This window comes from Leishmania martiniquensis, chromosome 29 (genome assembly GCF_017916325.1).
Source record: "Leishmania martiniquensis isolate LSCM1 chromosome 29, whole genome shotgun sequence".
Lineage (NCBI taxonomy): Eukaryota > Euglenozoa > Kinetoplastea > Trypanosomatida > Trypanosomatidae > Leishmania > Leishmania martiniquensis.
In genome coordinates, this window is record NC_090164.1 from 229,708 (window position 1) to 248,936 (window position 19,229).

The 19,229-nt window shown below is 60.0% G+C and overlaps 7 protein-coding genes across 7 annotated transcripts; all 7 read right to left on the reverse strand.

Moving 5' to 3' along the window:
* Positions 1-3,481: 3,481 nt before the first annotated feature.
* Positions 3,482-3,898, reverse strand: LSCM1_04350 (uncharacterized protein; the record flags this gene model as incomplete). The annotated part of the gene is made up of 1 exon (XM_067321859.1): positions 3,482-3,898. One exon carries the CDS (start codon positions 3,896-3,898, stop codon positions 3,482-3,484), a length of 417 nt encoding a protein of 138 aa, XP_067176954.1.
* An 813-nt stretch (positions 3,899-4,711) lies between these two features.
* Positions 4,712-5,509, reverse strand: LSCM1_04351 (uncharacterized protein; the record flags this gene model as incomplete). Its single annotated transcript, XM_067321860.1, has 1 exon — positions 4,712-5,509. One exon carries the CDS (start codon positions 5,507-5,509, stop codon positions 4,712-4,714), a length of 798 nt encoding a protein of 265 aa, XP_067176955.1.
* Positions 5,510-6,351: 842 nt separating this feature from the next.
* On the reverse strand, positions 6,352-8,445 carry LSCM1_04352 (uncharacterized protein; the record flags this gene model as incomplete). The annotated part of the gene is made up of 1 exon (XM_067321861.1): positions 6,352-8,445. The coding sequence occupies one exon, from the start codon at positions 8,443-8,445 to the stop codon at positions 6,352-6,354; it is 2,094 nt and encodes a 697-aa protein (XP_067176956.1).
* A 1,995-nt stretch (positions 8,446-10,440) lies between these two features.
* On the reverse strand, positions 10,441-12,213 carry LSCM1_04353 (uncharacterized protein; the record flags this gene model as incomplete). Its single annotated transcript, XM_067321862.1, has 1 exon — positions 10,441-12,213. One exon carries the CDS (start codon positions 12,211-12,213, stop codon positions 10,441-10,443), a length of 1,773 nt encoding a protein of 590 aa, XP_067176957.1.
* A 948-nt stretch (positions 12,214-13,161) lies between these two features.
* On the reverse strand, positions 13,162-13,578 carry LSCM1_04354 (uncharacterized protein; the record flags this gene model as incomplete). The annotated part of the gene is made up of 1 exon (XM_067321863.1): positions 13,162-13,578. The coding sequence occupies one exon, from the start codon at positions 13,576-13,578 to the stop codon at positions 13,162-13,164; it is 417 nt and encodes a 138-aa protein (XP_067176958.1).
* A 786-nt stretch (positions 13,579-14,364) lies between these two features.
* Positions 14,365-16,578, reverse strand: LSCM1_04355 (uncharacterized protein; the record flags this gene model as incomplete). The annotated part of the gene is made up of 1 exon (XM_067321864.1): positions 14,365-16,578. The coding sequence occupies one exon, from the start codon at positions 16,576-16,578 to the stop codon at positions 14,365-14,367; it is 2,214 nt and encodes a 737-aa protein (XP_067176959.1).
* Positions 16,579-17,268: 690 nt separating this feature from the next.
* Positions 17,269-18,105, reverse strand: LSCM1_04356 (uncharacterized protein; the record flags this gene model as incomplete). The annotated part of the gene is made up of 1 exon (XM_067321865.1): positions 17,269-18,105. The coding sequence occupies one exon, from the start codon at positions 18,103-18,105 to the stop codon at positions 17,269-17,271; it is 837 nt and encodes a 278-aa protein (XP_067176960.1).
* Positions 18,106-19,229: the final 1,124 nt, after the last annotated feature.

A 19,229-nucleotide genomic window follows, 5' to 3' on the forward strand; every position in this document is an offset into this window, starting at 1 on the left:
CCCCAGACAGAGGAGAGACGAAATTCAACACAGCGCACGGCGAATGTAACGACGAGAAACGGAGGAGAGAGAGGGAGAGGGGGGGGTAAAAAAAAAAAGAAGCTCGTTGAAGAGCACGCCGGATTTAGAGAGCCAGACAAATGCGACAAGAGACGACGGCAACGTACAGGAGGAGGCGTGCGACACACACACACACACAGAGGAGAGAGAGACGCGAAGAGAAAAAAGAAGACGAGGAGACGAGAGGGAGTTAGCGCGGCCCGCCAAAGAGAGCCGACACAAATCCGTTTCCACAGTGCTGTTTCGTTCGCTCGATGGGCGGGTGGCGTGCGTTGTGCGCGTCGTTTGTCTGCGGTGTATAATTTTCTCCTTTCTTCCCGATCTGAGAGCCCAGCCGGATCAGAGCGTGCGGCCACACAAAATGCCGTCCTCTCGTCTGACTCTGCTCAACGCTACCGAAAACGGTTCGACGAAGTAAAAGCCTTGAGGAAGTGGGAGGTCGGGCAGATCCGCACGCACAACGAGGCACAAGAACGGGCGTGTGTCTGTGAAGGAGACGAGGGGAGAAGGGGGGCAGAGGGGGCGAAACAACGAGCTGAGAGGGCTGTGAAGGCTCGAGAGAAAGCTCCTCACGTTTGTGCGCAGTACACAGAGAGAGGAGGAGAGACAGAGAGAGCGAAACGTCACACAAGAAGATGCTCCTTTGACTTGGCGTGTCTCGATTGTCGTATTCCTGAGGCTAATACAGCTCGTCACCGTGGGAGGGAGGGAGAGGGGTGAGGGATGGAGCACAAAAAGTGGAGAAATAGTTTAAAAAAATGATAAACGGCGAGGCAGCGCCCTCCCCTTTTTTTCTGGGCGCGTATCGGTTTATACACGTGAATGTGGCTGCCGACGTTCGAACAAAAAAAAAAGGACGCAAGAGGGGGAGAGCGAGAAATTCTGTCTGTTCGTGTGTGTATGTGTGTGTGTTCCGCTTCTCCTCCCCGCCTGTTTTCTTCTTTCCGAGAAAAGAGGCTCGGCAATACGCGAATGGCAAAAAAATTTTTGTTGTTGATGTTGTCTGTTCAGTGTCTCCTTTTTCTTTTTGAGGAAGAGGGGAGTTTACGGGGTGCTGTTTGCGGTTGTTTGTTGTCTGTGGTTGCGGGTTGCCTTACGAGTGTCAAGCATATATGAAGAAAAAAGGGGAGGACGAAAATCACCACAGAAAAGAAAAAGTTGATGGACACCAAAGCAATGGAGAGCAAGAAAGAAAGAAAAAGCGACAGAGCTCTCTCTCCTTCTGCTGCACTGGTGTGCGTGTGTGTGTGTGTGTGTCAGTGTGTATGATGGAGCGTCACGGACCAGACAGCGACGAAAGAGCAGAGAGGCAAAGAGGAGAGGGAGAGAGAGAGAACAACGTCGATGCCCGTGCGCCTCACGTGTGCTTCGCTTCACCTTCTGCCTTGTGCTGCTGCTGCTGTTGTTGCTGCCGCTTAGAATTAGAGGGGAGGCGGGGAGGAAAACAGAGACGCACGGAGCTCTGCAACAACGATGTGTTGATGGGCAATGCTCCTTGGCGTTTGTGTTCGCCTGCTCGCTGCGGTGCGACGGGAAGACAGAATGCCGGATGAAACAGAAGAACAAAAAAAACGAAAAGAGGGGGAGGGGGGAGGCGACAGTTTGATGATCTTTTACGGGGAGCCTTTGCGAGAGGGAAGAGAATGCGAGACAGCACTCGAAGGGGGGAAGTTGAAGATGCGAAAGAAAAAAAGAGGACGCTGAAGAGATGAAGAGAACACGAAGGAGAAGAACACCGGCACACAGGCAGTCGTGCGTGGGGGAGGGAGAAGGAGAGGGGGGCGGCGTCGGTGTCTGCGGGGATAGGGAAGAAAGAAGAGAGCGCGCAAGCGGATGCGACAGAGAGTGAGCGACCGCCACCACACACACACACACGTAATTGTACGCACGCGCCTACACAACAGCGAGAAAACAGCGGTGAAAACAAGAGGTGAGGCTCCCACAAGTGCTCCCTTGGCGAGGGGTTTGCCTTTCTTCTCTTCTTCTTGGGGACGGGAGCGTACGCCTCTTCGTCTCCCACGTTGGAGGGGGTCGCTTTGCCTGTGCTGCCTGCGCCTGCGCTAATGCACCTCCTCGAGTGTGCAGCGAGTCGGCGAGATGAAGAGGAAGGGGGGGTTCTGACGACGTCGATGTGAAGATGCCGTCTTTCACCTAAATCCGCGCCCCCTTTTTCGCTCTGTTGTGGCGGTGTTTTTTTTCTTTGCGCCCTCCCCTTTGCGTCGTCTTTTTTTTCAGCCGCAGAGGAGTGGCAGAGCCAAAGATGCAGGGCAAGAGCGAGACGTTGAGACGCACGCACGGGCTCGAGTGACGAGGATAGCGACGATGTGCGTGAAGAGCCAAGGAAAGAAATCGTAAGCGAAATGCGGGAAAGGGTTGGAGACGACGACTTCTTATCTGCAACACGGGTCGCAAACGTACATGCGCGCATGCAGACATCAATGTGTCAGGCGAGAGCGAGAGAGGGAGGGAGGGAGAAGCGCACACGCGCGTATGTAAAGGGGTAGATGATGTATGCGCGAAAGCATGTGCATGTTACGGGTGCAGGAGTATGCCCGAGAACAAGAGAAGGATGATGCGAGGGTATGGCAAGAGGGAGAAGCGGAAGGTAAGGGGAGAAGCGCAAGCATCTGGCGATAAGAGGGTCCCTACACGCTAACTCACATGTGTGCGTCTTGTGCCTCCGAAAGATGGAGGGGGAGGGGGATCAACGCTGTTGGCCAAAGGAAACATGCACCTGAGGTAGGCACGGCAACGTCAAGTGGGTCCGTGCTCGCAACTGTCGCAACGCTCAAGTACTCTGAGATGCAGGGCGAGGCGCCTGCCAGTGCGCTCACGTAGAAGGGCGGAAAGAGGGCTGGGCAATCGTACTGCACACGGACATACCCTTATTTCTTGGTCCTTTCAGCGAACCAGCACTCTCTAATAGCTCGCTAGCGGTACCCACCCGCCCCCCTCCCTCCCTTCCTCCTCGCCATTCGCGGCGGAAAGAGAAGGAGCGGAAGGGGAGGGAGGGGGGCGGGTGAGGCGGAGCTTCTGGTGTATCAGATGCGTCTTCCTTCTACAGGCGCACCAGTCGTGTATGCCAGCACACAGCCCACGACACTGAAGACTGCGGGCTCATTTTCTTTGCTTGCGCGACGGTTCCCTTCAACGGGCAGCACCTGTAAAGGCATCGGTGTATGAAAGCTTGCGCATTCAGCGGAGAACAGCTGCCTCCAAGCCCTATGCCACCAAGCGAAAGAGAGAGAGTGGAGCGCAAACGAAAGAGGGTCAAGGACTAAAACAGTCAACGGGTGTGTGTTCGCGGCAGCTCGAGCGGAAGCGTATGCACACATGCACGCAGCGACCACCCCTCCTGCGGCCAGCCTGGTAGCAGGACATCACGGTCCGCTCTACTGGGATGGAGGGCGTGCGCGTGAGCTTATCGAAAGCGAAGCATCACATAGAGCAGCATGAAGAATGCAATCACAAAGAGCGCCAGAACCCACATGTGCTTGAAGCTTCCCCAGCCGATCTTGTCCAAGTTCCGCATCGTCTTCCGGAAGGAGTGCTGCGCGTTCAGGAAGGAAGTCCGCAATCGCTCCAGCAGCGCGTTCTGCTCCCGCACCTCATCGCCCATCTTGGTGAAGCTCTTCTTGGCCCTGCGCATGTCGTACAGCAGCGCCTGCATGAGAGCATCGTTCTCTTGCTCCTGCAAAGCGTTCGGGTGCACTGGTGCGGCAACTGCCGTCCCGGGGCGCGCCTGGTGCGGGGCGGGGGAAGACGGAGAGCTAAGGGCACCATCGTCCCCGGCGCCGCCCTCGCGGCGGCGAAACAGGCTACTCTGAGGGTGGATCATGGCGCGCCTTGTAGGACGGCCAGCAAGTAGGTGCAACGGAAGTGGTAAGCCTGACAGTGCTGCCAAGCCAGCTAGTGAAGTAGCTATAAGCACACGTGCTCGCGGAGACCAGGGGAGCTCTTTCTGCGTCGAGGATGCCGATCCTGTGCAACCAAGCAGTCGCAGAAGCAGTCCTACCAGTAGGAGGAGCGGTAGTGGTGGGCGAAGAGATTAAGACGTCATCTAATAATATGAGGAGCGTGCGTGCGTGCGTGTGTATGTGTCTATGTGTGCATGCGAGGGTGTGAGGAGCTCGGGTCGACGCCGCAAGAGCGCATGCGTCCCCTCCAGCCCTTCCTCCACACGTACGCCTTCATAAAAATTGCAAGCGGCAAATGAGTGCAATAGGGTGGGCGGAGTCGAAGAGACCGGCAGACGAGGTCGCGGAGGCGGAGGGACGCGGATGCGTCAACGGCGCATATTGCATGCGCTCTCGATATATTTTTTTCTCTTGTGTGCAACTTAGACGCACATGGATACGCGCGCTGTGCAAGGGGGCGTGTTTAGGCTGCCCTTCCTGTTGCCCGAAATCCGGTTCCTTACTGTGGATGAGCACGTTGGAGCCGTTTCCTCTGTGGGGGGAGGGGGGGCACCGCTAACGGTTGTGTAAGCGTGTGTGTATGGGTGTATGTGTGTGTGTGTGTGTGTGCTTGCGAATCATTGTGAACAAGAGAAACGCGAACAGCGGCCTTGCACAGCCGTCACCTGCTCCCCCTCCCCTCCCTGTGCCGGCGCCTTGGCCACCCGCCAGCGTGCCCCCTCTCATGGCCACCTCTACGTCAGCTCCCCCAAAGCTTTGTTTTGTGGGCAGCTCTGTATGTGAGACTTCATGGTGGGCACGTTTGCCAGTGCGGTGCCGCACCACAGGCACCTCATGTCCTGCTCCTCCATCTGCAGCAGACGTGCGACGTCCTGGTTCAGCGTCACGCGGCCGTGCCGCTCCAGGTCTTCCAGGATGCGGGCACTTGTGAGGAAGAAAAACGTGGCAAAGCTGTTGTAGTGCTTCTTATTCTTGAGACAGGGGCTATCCAGATCCATGGACAGCACGTGTAGGTGCAGCATGGGAAGCGAAGGGAGGGCGTGGAAGCCGGCAATGAAGCGGCGTGATTTGTAGATGTGCGGGACCGTCGTCTGCAAGTAGTGAACGTACTCGTCCCCCACGTGCATCATGTGGCGGAGGAGCGGGGCATCCGCCTTGGTGAGGGCGTTCAGGGACTCTAGGCGAAGGTCGAGTGGCATGACCAGGCAGTGCACCATCGATTTAGGGAAGGCATCGTTCACAAGTACGCAGGCGTCGTCCTTGTAGAGGAGGGAGCTGCTAGCGGCCTGTTTGCTCTCGCCGGGACTGAGGAGCGGGTACGGCTTGAAAGCGGAGGCTGGAATAGGTGACTCTGACGACGACGCCGACGCGGAGGAGAGTGCCGGCAGCGCCGCCGTCGTCGTGTTGGGCGACTTCTGCGCCTTTTTGACTACGTTGACTAGAAAGGGTAGCTGGGTGCGAGGCCCGCTGCCGACGGAGGCCGCCGCCGTGCGGCGTACCGCCGCGCCGGCTAGCACTGGTGAGACCTGCATAAGCCTACTTCGGCACTTAGGAGCGGCGTCCACGCGACGGCCAGTGTGAGAGAGAGAACGAAGAGGGCGCGTGCGGAACAATGATACCCGCTGGTGCTCTGTGGTGATGTGACTCCCCTCCGCTTCCCTTCCCGAGTTTATGGAGCTGTGATGAAAGGTGGGTGGGGAGGGGGGAGGGGCCAGTGATGTTCTGATGTGGGCAAATCCGGCGGCGTGCGTGGTGAGAGGGTCTACCACGTACGGGGCCGATGCAGTTACGCATGTCTCGCCCGCCAGTGCAGCGAGAAGAAATGGCGGCGGCGCAGAAAAGAGGGGATGCAAGACGGCATTGCAGGGAGTTAGTGACGAAGATCATCCCTTTCCTGAGAAGAAAAACAGAGGCGCAGTTCCCACACACACGCAGGTGCGCACACATACGCGTCGCCTGCACTTAGCGCACTGTAAGGCTTCGCCGTAGCATCTTCGCACCTGGCAGCCGGCGCTTTCGATTCTCTTCCTCCCGCTTGGCACACGCACGCACACACACATACACACACCGCAGCCCCACCACGGTCTTTGGAAACCGTCATTCAGCGGCATCCGCTACAGAAGATATAAGAGAAAAGGCAAACGAAACGGTCCGTCTGGCAGCTCAAGTTGGGCGGAGATAAAATAGTGGTATATGTGCCCGCACCTGTGGGCGTATAGAAGACGCGCGAAGGGGGAAATGCCAAGTCCTCAGCAACGGTGCGCATGGCTGCTCACCTGATGGATGCTCTGCAGCCTCCACCACTCATCCTCTGCATACGTGTGTGTGTGTGTGTGTGGGAGGGAGGGGGGAGGGTACATTTTGGCGGCATCGCTTACATGCAGAGCAGCAACGAGACCACCCACATAGACACCCCTGTTGTCAGCGCACTGATGATGAGGGTCACGGCCCATCCGATTACTACCTTCGTAACGATGTCCCACGACACACCGCCCAGCTTGGCGTCCAGTACGCCGCAGCCGATCGCGGCACCGACCTGCGACTGCGAGAGCGAGACGGGAATACCGATGCCTGTCAGCAGCATCGTGACAAGGGTGCCACCGATCTGGATGCACCATCCTCGTACCGGTGTCACGGTTACCAGCTCCATACCTACAGTCTTCATGAGGCTCGCGCCGAGGCCGAACATGCCGATGGCGATGCCCAGCATCGCCGGCAGCACCGACCACCGCGAGCTGAGACCAGGCTCCTGCAACGCGTGGTCCGTGAAGGCATCGTAGAGAATGGCGAAGGCTGAGGTAGCATTGGCGCCAGCCACCGCCCCGTGGACAAAGCTCGACATACTTCCTGCTACCACCTGAAGGCCAGTGAAGAGGTACTCAGCGCGTGGGTTGAAGGGCTTGATGACAATGCCTCCAAAGTGAATGGGCTGCATTGGGTGGTCCATGCCCCAGTCCTCCTCGCCCAAATCCTCCTCAACGTCCACCGATGTGGAGAAGTACGGCGTCTCGGCTGGCCCCCGTTCACCGTTAGCATTCACTACGGACACCTTCGTGCTATCCGTGCCGCCATACGTCACCACGCCAGTCGACTGCAGCTGATGGGCGTGGTGGCGTTCGCGATCGGAAGGGATGGGATTGAATCCGGGAAGGTGATGCGCATCTTTCGTGCCATTCTGGAGCAGCGCTGTATTGGCGGAGAATGACGCAGAGCGCGGCTGCAGTTCGGGCGAGTGTCCGCGGGTGTGCACGGGTGTCAGACGCACCCTGCCTCCCTTTCGCACGAAGGAGCTGTCTGAGGCGGTGATAGAGGACAGCACAAACGAAGCGTTCGGGTGCAGCGGTGCGGGCGTGGGGGGGCGGGACTGGGTCGGGCAGCGATGAGTGGAGCTGTTCGCGGAATGGTAGTCAGCTGCGATGTCGTTGAGGTGCTCGTGCAAGAAAGAGTTCGAGGCGGAATCAGGAGCAGCGCTGCCCGCCGCCGACGTGACGAGTGCCGCGCTGGCTGCGGAGTGGTGCTGGTGGCCTTCATCATGGTGGAGTTGCGTGGACTGCCTCCTTGCCAAGTCGGACGCCGCCGCACTCACGCCACCTGACTTGAAAGGCAAGCTCTTCACTTCATCCAGCTGCAAACCGTCCGCGACGTTCACCAGCTCGGTGCGCAGCGCCTCGCTCTCCCACACGAAGGAGTGTGCGCCCATGGCGGACATCGCCACCTGTGGGTACACCCACACCTTCGCGGCCACGCAGAAGAGGAGCATGAGGGTGAACAAGATGACGTACTGGGCGTAAAGCGGGACGTGCTGAGCAAATATCTGCGACATGATCGGTGGCTGCTCCAGGACAATGAAGAAGAAGTCCACGAGGAGGGACGCAAACAGGCAATGCGGCAGGACGGACAGGGCCAGCTCAAAGGAGCGCCCCTTCACCGTGAAGATGTTGCGCCGCATGAAGTAGAACAGAAGCGCGGTCACGCCACACGCCGCCACCGGTGCCACGAGCCACGAGACCAGCACCACGGTCAACCCGCTCGGTTTCACATAGGCGAAGCCGCCACTGGCGAAGATCGCAAAGCCGAGAATCGAACCGACCACTGTATGTGTGATGGACACTGGCAGACCGAACACCGCGGACAAGTACAGCCACAGCGCGGCGGCGAAGCTGGCGCATGTCATGCCAATCACCACCATATCTTTGTTTTGCGCAAACAGTACAGAGTTGACGATGCCGCTGCGGATTGTGTTGCTCACATGGCCGCCCATGAAGGCGGCGCCCATCAGCTCAAAAACGGTGCAATAGATGATGGCCGGCTTCATGTTCAGTGAGCCGCTGCCCACCACCATCGCAAAGTTAGCGGAAAGGTCATTGGCACCAATGCCCACTCCGCACAGGAAGGAGAGCAGCGTGCAGATGCACACCAGCGGGAGTGTCGTGTTCACATCCAGCTTGCACGTGGAAAAGTCCGCCATGAAGCCCGCCCCGCAGCGAGCGCACGAGAGGTACGAAGAGGCCACCCGAAGAAGGAAAAAAGGGGGAGGTGTAGCGGTGAGAGATGAAAAGCGGCTTCGCTCCAGAGCGGAGAAGGACAGGAATGCCGGCGAAGGCCGATGGGGCTCTTGTTGATGTCGTTAAGGGGGGAGAGGGGGTTGTGCTGTGGCTGCCCGTCCGTGTCGCACGTCTTAAACGATAGTCTGGCGAGTGTATAAGCACGTACACTCGGATGTGCCGCACAGCGTGGGCAATGCTGGCGGAGAATAAACTGTCTGAAGCGCTGGTGCTGTGCGCCTGGGCGCGTGTCTGTCAGTGTGTGCGTGGATAGGGGGAGGGGGGGACGTGCTTGGCTTGCAGCACGCTCGACACTAGAGGGCGCTAAAACGTGAGGCGGTGAAGGAGAAAGAGGTGAAGGGGGAGGGAGGCCGAGAATCCGCAGGACGGTGAGGAGAGGGAAGAGCAATACTGCACAACGTCTGCAAGAAGCGCGTTTACGCCAAGAGCGAGAGAGAGGGGGGAGGAAAGGGAGGCGAGGGTATGTCCGCAGAGGTATACGGTTGGCTGACGAGAAGGGGGGCTACTAATGCCACGCTGATACGAGACGAAGGCTGAGATGAAGAAACGCAACGCCACGGGTCCGCTAAGGCTCGATGCCGCATTCAGAATGAAAAAGGCGAAAGGGGAAGAGGAGGCGGAGCGCCGAGTCGGCAAAGCGAAAGGAAGCGAATGCGGATGCCGGCGAGCGTAAAGTCGCGGGTATTCCTCTTGGTGCGCATGCAAGCGAGTGTGTATGTGTGAAGCAGTGCATCGTATCACACGCAAGAGTTGCAGGGAGAGAAAGGAATTAGTCGGTGGGAGGCGAGGAGGAGAGAGCAGCATGAACAAGTGTCGGTGTCGGGGCGCAGTGGCATGAAGAGCGAGCATACGCATCAAAGCCACTTGCGCAAGCGACTTGCCTCCCATTTCAGATTGAATTTCACCCGCTGTGCGCACACAAACAGTACATATATATAATATATATATGTGTGTGTGCACTATTTCGAATGTTTTACAGTACTGGTGCGAGCGCATGAGCAAACCGCGTCGCTGCAGGTGTGGAACGGCCACGCAAGCCTGCTTCACTCGACTGCGAAGGCGTGCATGGAGGAAGGAGATGGAGGGAGGCGCGCACCCCTCCCCTCGCTGTCTCCTCCGCTCCTCCATCTTTTGTTTTCTCGTGCTGCTTTCACTCGTACAGCATCGACCACCACATTATGACGCACGCGCACGCGGCAGCGAAAAAAAAAACATAGGAAGGGGCACTGGAGAGTCGCACGCGCTTCAGCTCACTCCCCGACCTCTCGATGGATCGCAACGGCTATCACATTGGGGGGAGCGGAGAAGTAACAGTCGATAAATTTGTACGCGAGAGGTGCTCTGTGTGTGTGTGTGTTCTCGGGGTTCATGTGCGCGACTGAAAGAGTGGCGGGCGTGTGCGTCGCTTGACGGGTGGCGCCAAGGCAAGCGGGAGCAGGGGCTTTGACAGCCGCGATTGTCCGCCCCCCCTTTCTCCCCATGCACCGCTTGGCCTACATGGCTCGCAGCTTAGGTCGCCCCCGCCGCCTCGTTCAAGGCTGCAGTCGCCTTCTGCTGAGCCGCTTTTCTTCACTTCCCTATGTACATTACCGGCCCTGAGCCAATGAGAACGGAGGCAGCGCAGAGACAATCTGTACATGTTGCCACCGCCTCACGCTGACTTCATTGTCCGTGCCGATGCCATCGGCAGGTGTCAGTGCACGTCGGAAATTCGGAGAGAGGGGGCACCGCATGTGCGCACATGCATCACGCAAGGAGGTGGAAACGGATCGAGTCGTGCGACAACAGGCATGAGGACGCGCGCTGAGGAAAGCGCGTCAGCAGACTTCATCCTCAAGCACCTGCTTTACCTGCTCAACGAGCGTGTCAGTCCATCATCACTGTCGAAGCCGTTCTCTCTACATGTCGTCCTCCTCGTCATCGCCCTCCTCCTCTGCCGGGCGCGGAGGGGGCGGCGCGTAGCGTATCTCCTCATCTATGGTGCAGTCCCGCTGGCCGTCGAACTCGCCAGGCGCCTCGGCGTACTCTTTACAGCACGGGGGCGGCAAGGGTGGGGCGTAGTAGGCTCCCTCCATGTCCTTGAGGCCTGTGCCATAGTACATCATCTGATAAGAGGCGCCGGGACGCCCCACAGTCGTCACCGCGTAGGTGGTCGCGCCGGGCCACCGGAGGGACTTGGCCACATACACAGCCATCAGGCTTCCCTCCCCTTCGTAAGCCCTGCGGAACGTCCACGGAGCGAGGTGCGTACGGCTGTGTCCAGGGTAGGAGAGTGGCGCGTCCAGGCTAATATCGCACAGGAATGGCGCGATCATTTCCGGTGCCGGCGGCGGTGGCGACTCAGAGGCGTTCGCACGGTCACCCTGTCCCTCCTCGCCTTCAGAGTCTCCCTGCTCTGGCTCCTCCTCCTCCGTTTCCGGCGCCGTCGTAACGCGGCCGCAGCTAAGCACCGTCGGGGCAATGTGCGACCACCCCTTTGCCTGCATCAGCTCCTCCTTGGCGTATCCTGTGAACCACGCCTGCACAGCCGCAACGGCGTCTGCGTCCTCCTCGTCCGGCACCTCTTGCGGTAGCAGCGGCGGCACAACGGCGTAGGCGGGCACCGTCGTCGGCGGTGGGCGAGCTGAGGCCCCCTCTTCCTCCTCCTCAACGTCAGGCACTGCACCCTCGGTAGTGAACATCTGCACTGGTGCGATGCGGCATGCGCTCGTGATGCGGGCAATCTGAGCGCGTAGGTAGTGCTTCTCCCTCCCCAGAAAGCGCGGGTGTCCGTACACTGGGGCCTCGAGGTTGCCGGAGAAGCGGCAGCGCAAGGCACGGGCCACTGCGATGTGATGCGGACTGACGTCCGGCAAGCGCGTCCAGGTTGTGGGGTCCGCGTTGGTTGAAGCGTAGTAACACATGGCGTTGAGGCCCGTGCCGGCTTCCTCCGCTGGCGTGGACGGGCGTGGCCCACGGCGGCCACGACGACCTCCCGCCACGGTACAGAGCACGTCGGCGATCTGCGAAACAGGGGCGTGTTCCTCGTCCTCTTCGACGTCGTCTTCCACGTCCTCCTCACCGAGCATGTCAGCGTTCTCTTGCACACGATCCGCATCCACCTGGCACTCCGCGACATAATAGTCGTGCGAGCTTCCCGTCACCACACCCCAGAAGCGCACGGAGGACAGCGGCTCAGACCGGATCAGCTGGCGCAGGCCAACAAACAAACGATGCGCCTCCACCCGCGGCAAGCCGAGCCCAACCATGTTGAAGTACTGCTGCTCCGTCACGACGTCGCTAAGGGCGCCAGGGTGATCCGCGAGGTCGATTTGCGGCTGGTCATCTGCACCGCTCTCAACGGAGATGTCATCCTCTTCTTCGTCTTCACCGTTGGCGCGGCGTGGGCGGCGGGGCGGACGCGGTGGCGCCAAGGCAGTGTTTGTGTTGGCGGCCCAGCGCGTATTCGTGAACGAGTCGACTGGCGCCGCAGCGCGTGCGATGGGCCGCGGATCCGCGTACATCGTGCCTTTCATGCTGGGTACAGCGCTGCCAGACAGGAGGCGGTTCGAAACGGCGCCAAGTGCATCCAAGGCGTTGGTGGGTCGTTCGCGAAGCACCTGCGCGAGCGCCTGCGTCATGTGGCCCCATAGCGCCGATTCGCGAATTTGGTGCTCGTCTATGCCCGCCATAGCACCCTGCGCCACAGAGAGAGAGAGTGAGAGAAAGAGAGAGAGCGCCGCGGACCGACCCAGAGCGCGAAGCTGCTGGCCACGCACACACTGGGCGCAAAGGAGAAGGAAAGGGTAAGCCCCTGCCGTTGATATTCACCGTGCGCGTCGCAAAGGCACGGCAAGCGCAGAGGGAGACGCGGTTGTGATTGTGTGGGTGGGTGCGCCTGCAGTGATGTGCACCTCACCAGTCTTCAGCACCCTAGATGCGTGTGACAGATGCTTGTGTGGCGTTTCCACTGGCGGCGGTGGTGCGCAGTGAGGCAGACAAGATGCGTGGAAGAGGAAGCACCAAATCGCAGGCGAGGCCGCGCAGTGGCGAGGAAAACTTGATAGAGATGGCAGAGAGGGCGACACAAAGAAACGTCTGCGGGAGACGACGGCCAACACACGCGCACAGTCAGAGCTTCCGTCGCTGCACCGCATGTCCCACAAGCACTCGTCGTCAACCACAGCGAGCGCCATATTTTTGCGCGGTGGGAGTGTGTGGTCATCCACATCAACCCACCGCCGTCCTACCCCGCTAACCTCCCCGGGACAAAGAAATGGTGTCCGTCTGGCGGCTCAGAAGATGCGATCACCATCGAGCTCTCCCCCCTCCCCCTTCTCTCTCTTGGGCGCTCTCCACCTCATACGCATGCTTGCAATGTGATGTCTTCTTGCTTCATCCGCGTGCGCGTGTGTGCATGAGTTAGAATGCGCACCGGCGCTCGCCGCAGCAGCAACACGCATACGGACTCAGTGCCTTCACCCTCTCCCATTCGGGCTCCCTGCGCAGGCACACACACACACACACGCACACGCATATACGCCGGAGCTCAGAAGCGGCGCGACGCTCTCGAAGCTCTCTCGTCGCCGCACGTTCCCATTCCAAGTCCTCCACCTCCTCCATCTCCGCTGGTCAGCCCATCAAGTGGACTTGGGATCGCGCAGCAAGTCGAACTCGCGCACTGGATGCAGCGGTTTTTCTAAGTTCCGCACCGGCGACTTCCAGGCGCGGTCTTTATCTAAGATCATGAAGTTATGTGACGGTCCCTCAGTAATGGGGTTGACGCGTGCTTCGTATTGCATCTCTGACTCGTAGCCCAGCAGCGTATGCAGGAAGCTGTCGTGCCCCATCATATAGTAGAGGCTGCAGGTGGCGAGAAGTCCCAAGCCAAAGATGCGCGCCGGTGCCCAGAAGAACGCCTGCATGCAGATCTTGTTGCGATCTGCGCGGCTATCGTTGAAGCGGACCTGCATGATACCGCGCCAGCTGCGGGTGCGCCGAATAATTGGCCTTCGAGTGAGCGCCTTGCGCCGAGAGAAGATAGCGTAGCCGGTCATCAGCCCGGTCGTGCAATCCACGCGTGTGTGTGTGTGTGTGCGTTTCTGCCAGCAAGATGCGTGCGCTCGCCCTACCCAACCCCTTCCCCACCTCACACCAACACACACACACGTACCCAAGCCTAATATAGCACGGTGGAAATTTCTGAGGAGAGGCCGCGCCGCTTCTTCGGTGCTCCTCTGCGGCTGCGACACAGAGAAGTACGGAGAAAGACGCCACGGATCAGCAACCGCAAACTTGCGGTGCATAGATCAATGGGAAGAACGCGAAATGAGAGGGGAGAGGTCGCGGATACGTACAGGCGCGCGAAGCCGCAGCATCAACGGCAAGTGGAAAGGGTGAGGGGAAGAGAGAGGAGACGTCGGAGCGATGCTCTTTACAGCTCGTTGTCGGCGCAGGCGGCGAACTGTGAAGGCAAGCCCTTCAGCAGCTACCAGTCGGCATCACGTATGCTAGATTAGCACAGAAGCGCGAGCGCACAGCACCTCCCCTGCCACCAAAACCCGCCGCGGAAGGCGTGTGCGCAGGGGGGATGGTGGATGCCTGTTGCGCGCATGAGCAGAGAGGAAGATAGGGAGGCATCACACATGTCGCACGGGCAGTGTCAGGACATGGTGTAAGGCGGCCCCGTACACCCTCAAGGTCCCAGGCTCCGTTGCGAGGGGAGGCAGATCGCTGGCATTAGCCTTATATCATCCATTACTCGCTGCAGTGGTGCGTTCGGTACCCTTTTCCCTCACCTCCAGGCAGGGAGGAAGGGGGAACAGCGGTGCCGCCACCCCCGCTCACTGCCTTGTTGCTTTCTTAACGTTGCCCCGACCAGACCGCCCCTTAGCAGCACCCGTTCGCTCCGTCTTCTTGCGCGGGGCACGAGGAGAGCCTGTGGCAGCAATTCGAGAAGCTGCGACTGGGATGGTGTCGGCATCGAAGAAGTGCTCCTCGTCGTCGTCGCTCTCGTTGACCGACACGGCGGCAGCGGCTGGCTTGGGCTTTGATGGCGGTGCCTCGGTGCGCTGGCGCTTTGCCGCTGCCGGCTCCTGTGTGGCTGTCTTGCCGTCCCGACGATTGCGCTTGCCGTTCTTGCTTGGGGCGCTCCTGCCACGTCCCGCGAGCACGTCCTCGGTGACGCTATCGTCATCATCCGTGTTGGGGTCGGCGCCCATCTCAGCTGCCACCGATGTCCCCTTAAAGTACTTCTTCTTGTCTTTCACACCGTAGCGCTCCATGTACGCATCCTCGTCGAAGTCGTCCTCAGCTTCCGCAGGAGGCAACTCCGCTGCGAGAGGCACGCTCGCCGTCTCACCGCGGTCCACGCGGAGGACGCAGCCGCGCAGACGAGAGCCGTGATAGCGCTCCTGTGCGTATGCAGCGTAAGCTGGAAGTGCAAACGTGATGTGGGCAATGCCAGTGGGCAAGTGTGTCTCCGGGTGTACGAGGATCTCGCACTTGCGGATTGCACCGCAGGGTGCGAAGTGCTGCCGCAGCTGCGCCTCCGCCACATCCTCGCCAACATTCCCCACGTAGACATCACTGGGGCCGTCGTCGAGAAGGTTGTACTTCTCCGTGCGCCCGGTAACGTTACTGCCGGTGCTGGTGGAGGAAGCAGGCACATGTTCGGCCGGCGCGCAGCGACGAGTCGCGGCAGATGAGAGCGAAGCCGGGGCCGCCTTGTTCGGCTCTAAGCCGAGCGGCACGACCGTGAGCGCCTCGTCGCCCTCAGCATCCGTAGCCGCAGACCCGCTGGCCGCGAGTGAGGCGACAGCGGGGCTCTTGCCCGCAACGCCGCCAGCTGCGCGTGATGGCTTCACTGCGCCGTGTGAGTAGGGCAGCGAGCCGGGCGCCGCGGCCTTGGTCGCGCTGATGCGCCGACCGAGGAGGTAAAAGCCGTCGAGAAAGGTAATGGCCGGCTCCACCTCTGCCGCCGTCGTGAAGGTAAGGAAGGCCTTTCGGTTCTTGGAGGTCATTTTGATCGCCTCCAGCCTCTTCTCCAGCTGCGGGGCGACGTCGCGCAGCACCTCGCGGATGATCTCCGGCTGCGCGACCTTCGCCAAGTCCGTTAGCAGCACCTGTCGCGTGAAGCTGTCCTTGCCCATGTCCTTCATCCCGCCGATGTCCTTCAGCTTCTCCAGGTCTTTCGGCTTCGGCTCCTCAACGCGGAGGGTGCGACCAAGGAACTTGCGGCGATTCAGCACCCGCACCGCAGTGGACACGCTATGGGGGGATTGAAACACGAGGAAGCCAAATCCCTGCCCAGGCTTCTTGATGAGCCGCAGCGGCTTGCCCACCTTCCACGCCAACGCGAACTGTAGCACCTCGTCCTCTAGCGTGGGCTTGCCAGGCTCCGCGGTGTATGTGTATGGCAGGCCATCGATGAAGACCTTCGTGTTGAGCTTCTTTGGTATCTCCGTACCGCTGGCAGTCACGGTGGTAATAACGCGCGTGTGGCCGCCATTCTTAGCTGTGCTCGAATCGCGGGTGGCCTCCTCGTCACTGTCGAGCTCTTCTCTGTCATGGGAGGTGGCGTCTCCTTGATGAGCTCCACGGCGTGATGGGTACGCAGAGCCGCCACGCCCGCGGCCACGAGACGAGAAGGTGGGAGAGGACGACGCAGATGCCCTTCCGCGAGAGCCGCCACGCCCGCCACGGAACCCACCATCGCCGCCGCGGCCGCGCTGCTGCTGCGGGACCGGTGGAATGAAGCCGCTGCCCTCTTCTTCGGTCGCTGCCATCGCTCCGCGACGCGCGCTCACCGCCACCGGCGGGGCGTCGTCATCGTCGTGCACGCTGAGGCTGCCTTGCCGCTTTTGTCCCTGCTGCGCCCGCTGGTGAGAAGGATGACGCGTGATCGGCTTCGACGTCGCTGAAGGCTCAGCAGCGCGAGAGACCACCGGGAAGGAGGGAACTACAGAGCGCTTCACTGGCGGAGGAGCGGATTTGTGGGCCGCCGCCGCAGCGCCGCCGCGACGTTGAAATGCACCCCTGCCTCTTCCAAGTGGCATGTTGAGGTTTGACCTTAGCTGATGACCTGCGTTCTTTGGCAGCCAGCGGTGCAGAAAAAGAAATAGACGGAAGAGTCAAGGGGAGTGGGGAAGGGGGAAGGATGGACTACAACACGGTGTGACGAGTACGAAAGAGAGGCAGGTTGCCTACGAGGTGGCAGTATGTGCTCTGCACAGATTCCTAGACAGGGGAAGTGCCGACCGTATCAAATCGGAGGCATGTCGTCTCGAGCGCAACGCTGCTAGCGTCATCGCTAGTTCCTCGCGGCGGCATTTCCACCGAAGAGGGCGCATCCACAAATACGAGGCCTCCAATCGAGTCTGACGCCGATACGCTGCTGTTGGGTGTGTAGGCGGGTGTTCGAATGGGCTGCTTGTATTCCATCTCGCTCGCGGAGAAGGACACACGTGTACACAAATACGCATCCCTTCGGACGGTCGTCAACTTGCGAAGCAGAGAGAGAGGCGTCAACGCGAGCCTGACAGCGCGGAGCGCACATGTCTACTCACGCACACGCGCTCGCACGCACAAACTGGTCAGCAGCGAAAAAAAAGGGAGCGGACTCCACTGCGTCAGCGCGGAGAAGCACTTATGCTTCCGTTGTTGCTTCAAAACATCGTTGGCGCCCCTTCTTGCATCCATAGGGTCACCTTTCGGACAGCACACATACACACACGCACACGCACCGTCTACCAGTAGCCAGCCTCATGCCACGCACGGAAGTTTGAGATATCGACGTGCAAAGGGCTCGTGGTCTCCTGATGTGCCCATGGCTCGTCGGCAATTGTGTCGAGCATCAGCTTTGTCACACGCTCTACCACCAGGCGGCCCGCTCGTCTCTCATACGCCGTCAAATCCGGTGCAGAGTCCAAGGCGTCGCACAGACGTTCGGCCAGGCGCCACACCATCGCGTATGAGATGTAGTTCTTCTGCATCTGGGTCTGCAGGAAGGGCTTGCTAAGCACCTTTACAGCCTCGTCGTCGTGTGCAACGCCGCTCGCCTCTGCGTAAAACTTCTCCCATGCACCCTTCAACGCAGCGGTGCACGGCTTCTCCATCGAGGGAAAGTCCTTCACAACGCGAGGCCACCAGTGCTCCTCCAGTGCTCCCTCCGCCGAAAGGTCTTTCAGCAACACCATGACATCCTTGCCGAGGTGAGGCGGCAGAGGCTCCACTTTGTGCGTCGAGGAGCCGCGTAGAGACTGGTGGTGCTCTTTCTCCAGTGGGCTGAAGTCCTCCACGTGGAAAATGTTGGAGGTGTCGTAGGCGATGCCGGACTGGTTGCCGGTAAGGCTCGCTGCTGCGCTGGTGGCCTTGTTGACCGGGTAGCGCATGTTGTCGACGCGCGGGAGCATGTCGCCCTGTGCGTACGGCTGCGTGCGACCCGTCACACCCGAGCCCCAATACTCGACGAAGCGTTGCTGCACCGTCAGGCAGCCAAGGCCATACAGGCCGATGCGAGCGCCACCGCAGTAGCTGCTGCCGCGGGCGCGCAGAGCGCTGGGTGCACTTGCTCGGAGCAACATGGTGAAGGAAAGAGAAAGAAAGCAAAAAAAAATGCTGCGCGCCAAGGGGATAAAAGCAGTGCCTCTCGTGCCCCTGCGTTTGTGCGCACAGGTAATGGGGGGAGGGGGGTATGTGTATGGCGAGGGAGTACAAAGGCGGTGCGTGGGCCGATGAGGCGCTGTGCACTTCGCACGCCGAAGCTGGCAGGGGAAGTTGAGGGAGGGCGGAAGGGAAGGGCGGAGGAGGAGGGGGAGGGAGAGGCTACTGCGTCCACTACTACGAGCTGCAGCCACTGCTACGGCTTGCGGGGCGGAGGGGAGCTTTCCACTTTCTACGAAACGAGAGCGGCAGAGACGGGGGAGAGAAGGCACGCACCGGTCCCGGCGAATGCCTGAATGTGTGACGGGTGCAGAGACCACAAGGACTTTGGTGTCTGGTCCACCTCACGCAGTGCCGTGCCACGTCTACGTCTCGGTTCGCTGAATAATGTGCGGCGGATACAGAGGGTGAGCAGCGGCGCCTTCGATGAGCTGTGGCGCAGGGAAGGTGGCATGAGATGATGCAAGGGAAGAAGCAGCCATGACGGACAAAAGCGGATCGCCGACCGCTGAAAGCGGAGGAAAGGCACACATTATCATGCACACACACACAGGCATGCGCGCGCCTCTGTGTGTGAGGTGAGCATCTACGGCGAGACGCGCATTGGCACGCCTTCTGTGCAGGTGTAGCGTGCGGCACACAGCACTACTGGTCCGCGTGCCGCACTGTCTATCCACTCCTGTCGCGCTTCCTCTCTTCTCGCCACCACATGAAACTCAAGAGAAGACAAGCCTGAGGGTCCACCAAATGCTCGCTCGAAGTCGGTGTGGGCATGGCTACGTAGCCACGTCCGATAGGCCCATTCGACTTGCATGCCTGCTGTGCTTTATGTGACCGTCACCCCTCCCGTCATACTCGCCCGCAGCGGAGCGGCGCAACTGGGGGGAGGGTGAAGGGGGGGCCAACACCACCACAGCCGGCGAAGCGGCTCGAGAAGACTCTCTGCCTCGCGGAAAGGGACGAAAAAAAAGAAGGAAAGAGACACACAAAGGGAGCGCTAAAGAGTAGATTCGCTATACATAAGAGCGCAGGCGCAGAGCAGCTC